This window comes from Dipteris shenzhenensis, chromosome 22 (genome assembly GCF_047967505.1).
Source record: "Dipteris shenzhenensis isolate YYH24624 ecotype China chromosome 22, Dip_SZ_1.0, whole genome shotgun sequence".
NCBI lineage: Eukaryota > Viridiplantae > Streptophyta > Polypodiopsida > Gleicheniales > Dipteridaceae > Dipteris > Dipteris shenzhenensis.
In genome coordinates, this window is record NC_141617.1 from 1960868 (window position 1) to 1972591 (window position 11724).

The following is an 11724-nucleotide window of genomic DNA, read 5'->3' on the forward strand; positions in this document are numbered from 1 at the left end:
ACAACATGCAAGAAGTTGAGTAGCCTCAATACCACATGAATATGCAAGGGGATATTCTCACACTAATTAAATCATCATTCCTTAGATGAGGATGTTTAAAGGATAGCACTTCGTTGCATATATTGAAAACCATTCAATAGTTCTCGGGCATGCTCTTAGTTTTCTTCTATCTTACATATTTTCTTATTTTGAACTTGCCATGTGCTAGGGAAAGAGGAGTTCCATGTCCCAAGAAAAGAAGGGTATCGAGGATTTTAGGAGGCAAAAAGAGCTTTTAAAATTCTTTTGGAGCACTATATAAATTTGAAGTTCTTAGAAAATATAATTAGGTACCTATAGTTTCATATATGAATACCATGGAGTTTATATGCATATTTCTATCTCCCATTCTTTGTGTGTGTGCGCGCACACACACATCTATATCTATGGTTGCAAATTTTCTTTAAATTTCTCAAAGTTTACATTTATAAATGAGACTTTAAATTTTATTAAAGGCAATCTATGATCGCAACTTTGAGACCCAGCGGAGCAGGTCTCTAGCCCGTCGTAGACAGGTCACGGTACTAGTTTATATGAAAAGAAGGAACTACCACAAAGGATCGTGATCTTTGACATAAGAGCTTTCTAAAATATAAGTTACGTGATACTAACGAAGGACTTTTTCTTCCTTTTGCGTCTTAAAGAAGAGTATTTTAAAAAAGAAGGGGATCCCCAAGCGTTGACGTCCTTAGATGAGATGTGCACTTGCCAGCACATACTAAGCATGTGAACAATGCACAAAATGCACAGTTGATGTTAAGTTCCCACATCTCACGCAAAAGCTGCAGAAGTTACGTTTGTTCATCAAGAAGCTTGGTACGACGACCCTCGAAGCATTTCTGCTGCAATCATTTTATACAATGCGGACATTCCAATTCGTAGTTTGTCTCACCGTCTCCCTTATTTACCTCACTGCGTTCCAAGTCGTCAATTTAGAAGTACAGCGAATCAAGGTTCTCAATTTCTCTCATAGCTAGCTTGTTGGTGCTGTATCATCATCACCCGACTGTCTCTGTTTATCTGCGTTGAGATCTGAGGCATTTATGTCAACAAAGTATCGTCTGGCTTGCCAGATTGCTTCTGTTTATGTGCGTTGAGATCTGAGGCATTTATGCTAACAAAGTATCGTCTGGCTTACAGTGACGACTGCTCCTTTTGTGCTCTTCTGCAGGAAGCCCATATTGCTTTTTCTGCAGGACACACATGTAACTATGATGCTATGAATGCAAGTCTGTTTGGGATAATTGCAGCCTTTTGCATTCTCATCGGCCAGATACTCGCTAACACCTGTGGTGGCTGCACCTGTTGCCGTCCCAAAAATCGAGAGTTGGAAACTGTTAAAACTGTCTGGCTCGACGTATGTGCTTGGTAATATTTGTTCGTATGCTTCAGAAAATCGCATTTCGTGAACATTTGACAGCAAATTCACGGTCAATTCGCAGTGATTGATTTTGTTTTTAGGCTGGAGAAGACGAACGGCTGATGAGGCTGTTGTCTCTCGTATCTCTGCAGGATCCTCACAGTTGCTAGTTTTCTTCTTTTTCTGAAGTTTGGGATGGAATCTTTGGGTGATGGACTTTCTGGTGAAGGTTGCCAGATTCCACCAAACTGGCCTCTGCTAACGGGGGGCTTTTCGGCTCTTGTAGCAGCGTGCCTGGGTATTGTGTCTTTCTTGGTAGCAACGTCTGAAACACACAAGGTAGAAGTTCGGAACTTGGACAATATTGTTGAAATGCAGCCTGCTTGTGGAGCTCACGTTCCATATCGTGTGCTCGTGGCTAGTGCCAATGAACCCTCAAAGTAGCGCTTCCAATTACTTATTTGAGACTTCATTCTTTGATAAATACGGAATTCATTGACGTGCGGCTTGATGTTGATTAGAAAATTCACGGTCATGACCATGCAGAAATCTGTAAAACGAGAGAGCATGCATACGGAGAAGTCTTGTCTGCATTTCCCCTATGGTTCAGTACTACACGTAAGCTCTTTAAATGGCCATGTTCTTGTCTAAGAATTCTCATGATTTTTTCACTTGGAGAGTATGAGTTCTCAAAAATTTCTCCAATCTTGTAGTTTCGACAATGTCTTGCTTTCCTTTGTGGAGTGGATTGAACCGCCCATTGAACTCTTTCTAAAGTAGAAAGCGAGGTGATCAAGTGAATTGTTAGGTTTGGAAACTCTCCTATCAAGATTATTGTAGGCTAGTATGAGGTTGTCTCATTTGTGAACAATAACAATTCTCTTGACTTGATCATGTAAGTAGTATGCATTATTCTTCACTATGTCTTGAACATGTATTTGATGGGATTTCTATGAAGTTTTTCCATGATGTCATCTAGTGATGTGTACCCAACCACACGACTTACTCAAAGAAGCTCTATCAGACTTAGAGCAACAAAATAGACCTTGAGTAGACCAAAAAAAGAAGCATTACTAAGAAAGAGCGAAGAAGGCGGTATTTCCTCAATACAAGATAGTAGATCACAATCATGGCATCAACTAGTTGAAAATAGAAAAGAGGAACCTCCTCCACTGCCAGCTACTACAACCTATTTCACCAAACCCTAGATTGTAGCAGTCTAAGTTTGGTGAATACCAAAAGATCCCTATGCATCTACGTCATCCTTTAGTGAGGATATAGATTGATATATAGGCTTCATTTCATCTGAAGAAAGCAGTCAGATCTGATGGTGTGATTTGGAGATAAGTGGCTTCCTATAATCAAGGGACTAAGTCCTAGAAAGGGGGAGTCTCTAATGTTAGGCTAATGAGCTCAATTGGTAAGAGTTTGCTCACCTACCACATCATCACATTGTTGAGACAAAGGTAGGTCTATGAGACTCCCTATAATCAAGGGACTAAGTCCTAGAAAGGGGGAGTCTCTAATGTTAGGCTAATGAGCTCAATTGGTAAGAGTTTGCTCACCTACCACATCATCACATTGTTGAGTAGCTACCATTACATTGGTGTGACCTGGATCATCATCATGGCTACATGGCAAGGGTCCATATAGGAATCTGCAGCTAGCTAACCAAACTATCTAACTTGAGCACCCATATTATTGTTAGACCCATGACCCAATTACTAATCTAACCATGCCTAGGCATAGCTAAGGACTTATTCTAAGACCCTATAATAGTAGACATAACAAGTCATCCACCTTGGTTGTGCAATCTTGCCTCTAAGACATAGCAACCTAAGGGGTAAAATTGACTAAGCACTAACAAAGGAAATGGCAATGTTATGTTATTACAATCATGTTCTGCAGTGAGTGCATCATAGGGGATCAAGAAAATTATGAGAACATTGCTACTACTGTGAAGACATGGGAGCAAGTTCAAGTTTTCCCTCTACGTTTAGATGGAGTGACAAACATTGGAGAGACAAACAATGACTTGCCATAGTTTGGGGAGAGTTTTGATGACCTCGCTGACTGTTTGAAAGATGGGGATTACTGCCTCTAGGGAGAACAAGAAAGATGACCCATACTTTGTGTTGTAGTGCACAAAACCTAAGCACAAGGTTGATGAAGCATTTAAGGATGATTGGGGAACTACCTATGAGAAGTGGGATGTAGTCATTGGATCTTTTTGGGACGAAAAAACATCCAAGAGAGGCCAAAATTATGAATTATTACATAAGAGTCCTCAAACTTTTGTTGTACTCTCATCTAGTAAGAGCTATTGAGTTCAGATGCAACTTATGCCACAAAGAAAGAAGGGAAAGAGTGTCTTCAAATTGGATTTATAAACGCATGAGCACATCTTGGGGTGTCTTGGAGTAGTGGACGAGGAAAACTAAGATCGTACTAAGAAAATGCACTCTTATTGCAATGAAACAATATTCCACTTATCCTAAAAAATGGAAAATGTATTTGAGACTAGGCTTCTTTTAGTAATCCCAAACTAAATGCGTTTTCTTTTGTTATCATTTTTGTAAATCCCAAACGATAAATCCCAAGTGCATTTTCAATCATGCTTTCAATGATGGTAATGTTCTGACCTTGACAAACTATTTGACCCTCCTTCACGTTCACCTCCTGTACCAACTTGGTGAAGTTGCTGAGAGCATCCCAATTGGGATTTTGAAGAGAGAATGGGGAGCTCCTGGCAGACTGTACAGAGGGGGAGGAAAGATTATGTGGGTGCAGGGGGGGAGGAAAGATTATGTGAGGAGCTTTCAAATTCTGTAGACATGTTTTGGAGCTTGGTGTGTCTAGGAGGATCCATTATGACAGGGGATAGAAGCTGTAGGAAGAGTGCAAGGGAGAAAGAAGCGGTCGAGAGAGAAAGAAGATGAAACAGTGAAAGAAATGGAATAGTGGAGGCTTAAATTTGCAATCTGAGTGCAAGGGAGAAAGAAACGGTCAAGAGGGATAGAAGGAAAAATAGTGAAGGGAATGGAATAGTGGAGACTTATGTTTGTAGCCTGACCTTAAGGGAGAAAGAAACGGTGGAGATGGATCATATCAAACAAAACAATGAAGGGAATGGACTGTTAAGGTGAGAGCCACCGTGGTGGTTGGCTCGAATTTTGATTAATTCAAAGTAGTACTTGCACCTTGCATGGTAATGAGTGATTAGGTGATTAGGCTTCATGATTTACATCCATGGTAATTACTACCACCTTTTGTAGTTGGTGGTGGGGGCAGCTAAGATTCAATCGAGGTGGCATCTAAGATTACCAACCACGTCTGTGGTGGCAGATAAGATTCCATCGGGTTTCGCAGTGGCTTGCAATTATTCACGTGCCAGTTACCACCAACCACCACCGAGCTTGCATCATTTCCTTGATCACCCTCATCACCTTTGATATCAGAGTCTTCATGCATTGATGATGATTGGGGAGGGTGCTTCATGACACCATGGGCCGATCCATGGGTACAACGAGTGCTTTCTCCCTTCCAGCCTTGGGAGGAGGTACATGATGATCAGGATGCGGGATTCAGTTCCTCTAGAGATTACGACCAGCTTACAGATATGTTGTGTATTGGTGATATCTTCACAGTCATTGCTCTGGAGGGCAATGAGGAGGGTGTGGATTATCACTTGTTGGGATGCTCCATGGTGAAGTGTGTGCTAAATGAGGATACAGTGGATGGGCATGGGGTGGATGGGCATGGGATGCATTTTGATGCTCATAGCATGATCGTACATGGCTACTATTTTCAATAGATACAGAGGCGTGGTCATTATATTAAGTTCCAAGAGTATATGGCGGATCATGAGCCTACATGTATTCTCATCTTGTTGTTGCGATCAAGATTACTTTGAGTCGTGTTTGCACTCGCAAGGTGATGTCCACTCCACGATGCCTCCTTGCAGTGGAGGATCATGAGAGCATACTTGCGACTATTGGCATGAGAGTCGAATCCTGAGGAGTAGCACATTACATATCATAGTTTTGGGGATCATCAGCTGATCGGATAGATTTTTATTGGGTATCACTAGTTGATTACATTTTTTTGTATTCGATATGTATAGCCTCATTGTGTGAGAGTACCGTTGTAATTTTCATGGACTCATATTTTGTATTTCACTATGATGGTTTTATACATGTTCATACACATCATTGTATTAGATTCTATTTTATACATGATGTTCATTGCCTTCTCAATGGGATTTTTTGTTTCATAAATAATTGCTTATTAATAGTTATGTTGTAATTGTGTTTTGTGCTTTAGGACATTTTAAAAATGTGACTAAGAAAATTTGTGCACGTATTAACCAAATACTTATGTGGACTGATCTGTTGGGGATGAAACTTTGCGCTGCTCTTAGGCTACCCTAGATATACATCCATGCAAGATTTCATTGCCAAATGATTTTTTATGTGCCACATGGAAGGTATAATGCATACATTTTTGCAAGCACTCACTACTAGTGACTACGTATGAAAAATGGCATACCTATTGACCAAATAGGCATGTGGACTTATCTGTTGGGGATGAGACTTTGCACGACTCTTAGGCTACCCTAGAACTACATCCATGCAATATTTGGTTGCCAACTTATTTTGTATGTGCCGTGTGGAAGGTATAATGCGTACATTTTTGCGTGCACTCACTACTAGTGACTACGTATGAAAAATGGCGCATGTACTAACCAAATATCCACCTGCACTTATGTGTTGGGGTTGAAACTTTGCACGGCCCTTAATCTACCCTAGACCTACATCCATGCAAGATTTGGTTGCCAACTAATTTTGTATGTGTCATGTGGAAGGTATAATATGTACATTTTTGCATGCACTCACTACTAGTGACTACGTATGAAAAATTGCGCACGTACTAGACCAAATACGCATGTGGACTTATCTATTGGGGATGAAACTTTGCACGGCTCTTAGGATACCCTAGACCTACATCCATACAAGATTTGGTTACCAAATGATTTCGTATGTGCCACGTGCAAGGTATAATGTGTACATTTTTGCAAGCACTCACTACTAGTAGTGACTACGTATGAAAAATGGTGCACGTACTAACCAAATACCCATGTGTACTTATCTGTTGGGGATGAAACTTTGCACAGCCCTTAATCTACCCTAGACCTACATCCATGCAATATTTGGTTACCAAATGATTTGGTATGTGCCCTGTGGAGGTATAATGCGTACATTTTTGGATGCACTCACTACTAGTGACTACGTATGAAAAATGGTGCACCTATTGACCAAATATGCATGTGGACTTATCTGTTGGGGATGAAACTTTGCACGGCTCTTACGCTACTCTAGACTTACATCCATGCAATATTTGGTCGCCAAATGATTTCTATGTACTGCATGGCAGGTATAATGCGTACATTTTTGCATGCACTCACTACTAGTGACTACGTATGAAAAATGACGCACCTATTGACCAAATACGCATGTGGACTTATTTTTTGGGGATGAAACTTTGCACGGATCTTACGCTACCCTAGACCTACATCCCTGCAAGATATGGTTGCCAAATGATTTTGTATGTGCCATGTGGAAGGTATAATGCATACATTTTTGCATGCAATCCCTACTAGTGATTATGTATGAAAAATGGTGCACGTACTAACCAAATACGCATGTAGACATATTTGTTGGGGATGAATCTTTGCATGGCACTTAATTTACCCTAAACCTAAATTCATGCGAGATTTGGTTGCCAATCGATTTCGTATGTGCCCCGTGGAAGGTATAATGCGTACATTTTTACATGCACTCACTACCAGTGACTACGTATGAAAAATGGCACACGTACTAGCCAAATACCCACGTGGACTTATCTGTTGGGAATGAAACTTGGCACGGCCCTTAATCTACCCTAGACCTACATCCATGCAATATTTGATTTCCAAATGATTTTGTATGTGCTGTGTGGAAGGTATAATGCATACATTTTTGCATGCACTCACATGAAAAATGGTGTACCTATTGACCAAATATGCATGCCAACTAATCTGTTCGGGATGAAACTTTGCACAGACCTTAGGCTACCCTAGATTTACATCCATGCAAGATTTGGTTGCCAACTGATTTCATATGTGTCGCGTGGAAGGTATAATGCATACATTTTTGCATGCACTCACTACTAGTGACTGTATGAAAAATGGCACACGTACTAACCAAATACGCATGTGGACTTATTTGTTGGAGATGAAACTTTGCATGGCTCTTAGGCTACCCTATATTTACATCCATGCAATATTTGGTTGCCAAATGATTTCCTATGTGCCGCGTGGAAGGTATAATGCGTACATTTTTGCATGCACTCACTACTAGTGACTATATATGAAAAATGATGCATGTACTAACCAAATACCCACGTGGACTTATCTGTTGGGGATGAAACTTTGCATGGCCCTTAATCTACCCTAGAACTAAATCCATGCAATATTTGGTTGCCAAATAATTTGGTATGTTCTATGTGGAAGGTATAATGCGTACATTTTTGCATTCACTCACTACTAGTGACTACGTATGAAAAATGGTGCACCTATTGACCAAATACGCATGTGGACTTATCTATTGGGGATGAAACTTTGCATGGCTCTTAGGCTACCCTAGACGTAAATCCATGTAATATTTGGTTGCCAAATGATTTCGTATGTGCCACGTGGAAGGTATAATGCGTACATTTTTGTATGCACTCAATACTGGTGACTACGTATGAAAAATGGTGCACCTATTGACTAAATATGCATGTGGACTTATCTATTGGGGATGAAACTTTGTACAGCTCTTAGGCTACCCTAGATGTACATCCATGCAATATTTGGTTACCAAATGATTTCATATGTGCCGCATGGAAGGTATAATGCGTACATTTTTGCAAGCACTCACTACTAGTGACTACGTTTGAAAAATGGCGCACGTACTAACCAAATACCCACGTGGACTTATGTGTTGGGGTTGAAACTTTGCACGGCCCTTAATCTACCCTAGACCTACATCCATGCAAGATTTGGTTGCCAAATGATTTCTTATGTGCCGTGTGGAAGGTATAATGCGTACATTTTTGCATGCAATCCCTACTAGTGACTATGTATGAAAAATGGCACATGTACTAACCAAATACGCATGTGGACTTATCTATTGGGGATGAAACTTTGTACGGCCCTTAGGCTACCCTAGATATACATCCATGCAAGATTTGGTTGCCCCAAGAGAGAATTATTATATACGTATTATATGATTTTCTACCAATTATACATAATCATGGATTAATGTTAGACACATATTACTACCATTGAGCACCATTCCATGATAAACATTGACATTTTTTTCTTAATCTACAATTTAAAAAAATTAGTGACAATATTAGAGTAATAATTGCAAGCAAATCTCTCTGTGCCTCCTTCCTGTAGTGCTCTATCAAGACCATGCGGGCAAATGGATCAATGGCCTGACGATGACCAGGATACAGATCATCCATGCCTAGTCCTCTGTAAGTAGCCACATCAATGTCAACAAAGCATACAAGGCACACTGATCATGCCACCATGTGGCGGGTCATGCAATGGGGATGTGCGATGTGGCTGCATCCGAGTCCCAAAACCACCCTACGATGTCAAAATCCTTGTAGCAAAGGATGCAAGTGGTTGTAGGAAGCCTGGCCGCTGCTATAACTTATGCATCTATGGGTGTCCTAGTTGGCACATCTATAGGAGGGGCGGGGTACAGGGCCACACTGGGGTGGATCCTATGGTGAGATGGATCATAACTAATATGTCTCAACTGCAAAATATAGTGCTCCACTCGATGGTAGGCTATGCGTGTTCGAGTCCTTTGGTCCTCCAAATCCGCCTCCAATTGTCATACATGAGACTCCATATCCTGTCACAATAGATGTGCCTGCCAAGCAAACATGTCACCCTAGGTGAGAATGAACAAAAAAAATTCAGTTCAAAAGATGCAACAAAAAAATAAACTAAAATAATCAGAATAACTAACCTCATTGGTAGACTCAGCCAACAATGCCTCCAACTCTACAATTCATGCATCTCGAGTATCCAACTCATGTTGAGGTGGTGTAGATGTGGGAGGTGGTGCACATGTGGGAGGTGGAATTGAAAGTGATCTCGATAGGGCAAAGACCATGTCATGCAAGGATGAGGCCACTAAATGAACATCCCCCCTAATCCATCCTCCAATAGCTTGCAATGCTGGTGCAGGGATAGTGTGCAGCTGTGGTGCCTCACGTCAGCACTAAACACATGTAGTCTGACGCTCCTGATGCCCCATCCTACCATGTCTCGCTCTTGATCCTAGACAGGTACTAAGGTAGTCTACCTGATGACCAAGTACAAACTCAGCGTATAGCTACATGGCAAATGACCTGGCTATCTAACAATTGTGAGGCAATCGACCACCATTTGCAGTGAGATATCTCAGATAAATGTGAGCTGCCATGATGGGGTGCCTACAATGTAAAATATAAAAGGGATGTCCTGATCGTGGTCGCATTGCCTCGGTGTGACCATCCCAAAACATATCCTCTAATGCCTACCTGTGAGGTGACTCATGCTCAAACAACTCTCAAATGGGTGTCCAATCCAAGCCATGACCACCGATCTTTGCCTCAGCTTGTTCCTGAAAGGTCTCCAGCTCATATGTGTCTAATCGACCTAGAGCATCGATGACTGAATCGAGACTCACAACTAAGTGAGGGGATGCCCTAGTATCCTACACTGCCCTCATCTCAGCTCTCAAAATTGCTATCTGCATATGAACAGTGGTGCCAGAACTTGTGCCTGGCTAGCGCATGCACAAAAAAACACATGGAATTGAAAGACTTTACATTAGAATGCACTAATGATAAAAGAACTTTGTATTATTCAATGATGCAATGAAACACATGACTAGGACAGATTTAATATTATATTTGGGTAATGAAAATTAATATTCTAACTTTTAGCTAGCTAATTTTGATTGAATTTTTACAAAAGCTCATGACAAGGTTTCATGGAATCACATTAGTCTTTGTATTTGTCGATGTAACTATATCCATACTTAGATCTACAAGCTTCCCTAATTCCCTATTTCTATAGTTTCACGTGCCACCTAAAGGGATTACTAGCCACATGATCTACCCTCTCCTTGCATCAACCTCTCACACCATATGATTTCAAAATGATGTGTAGGCGAATGTGTTATTCAAGTCATCCTATTTGTTTGATTGATTACACTTAGTCAAGTACTCCTTGATGAGGTAGGATGTTGTTGGGATCATCCTATGCACCTAACGGTAGATGGGCCAAGTGTGTGGCTATGCCTACAACAGTGCTATGTTGCAAATGCAACACATGCACTCTTGCATGCTCCAAACTCTTCAATGGAAGATGCACACATGATAGTTATTGAACGGTGTTATTGACAAAGGGATTTAGATATACATCCTTGGTCTTATTTCATTTTCAAAGAAATTTCAAACTTTGTGTTAAAGATGCTACACTTTCTATTGTATAGTTAGTGGTCATGTACATGGTGATAATATATGCTAAGAGAACAACCATTTTGGCAAATACACTAGAAGGACAAGTTTAGTAGAGCTATATTTCTCTGAAGTTGAACACTTCATCTACAATTTTGATTTTGTTGACACAAAAAGAACATAAGTGATGCATTTGTTGGCAACTCAATAATTATTACACATTGAGTTTCCCATCAATATATTTAAAGTTCCATAGCTTGGTAATAGCCCTTTAAGGTACTAGATTTATGAATTTCAATCACCTATTGCTTGGTTCTCTTACAACCCTACACATCGATCGCTCACATGATGGTTGTAGACTACATGCGATGAATTTCTATATGATCGATCGCATGATGGTTGTAGACTACATCTTTTAAGTATTAGAGTCTAAAACCTCACTAATTTGACAAATAATATAAAAACTACATTAAACTCTTGTTTTCTCCTTTTTTTTAATGGATGATTTTTAAAAATAAAATATATATGTTTTGACATTTAAATAAAAACTTTCCTAATTTGAAAAATAATATAAAAACTACTTTAATCTCTTGTTAAAAAAAAAAGATGATTTTAAAATACAAAAAATATATGTTTTGACATTTAATTAAAAACTTCACTAACTTACTACATTTTCCTCTAAACTAAAATTTAAATTAATTTTCCAAAAAGAAAATGCTAGACTTAAAAAAACCTTACCTGGAATCTCCCGCTCCATCCATCTTCGTCCGCTGATC

The 11724-nt window shown here is 40.0% G+C and overlaps 1 protein-coding gene across 1 annotated transcript; it reads left to right on the forward strand.

The window, feature by feature from the left end:
- Positions 1-899: 899 nt before the first annotated feature.
- LOC147887610 (uncharacterized) lies at positions 900-1898 on the forward strand. Its single transcript, XM_087393061.1, has 3 exons — positions 900-992; positions 1211-1407; positions 1552-1898. Exons 1-3 carry the CDS (start codon positions 900-902, stop codon positions 1841-1843), a joined length of 582 nt encoding a protein of 193 aa, XP_087249187.1. The 3' UTR covers positions 1844-1898.
- The last annotated feature ends 9826 nt before the right edge of the window (positions 1899-11724 follow it).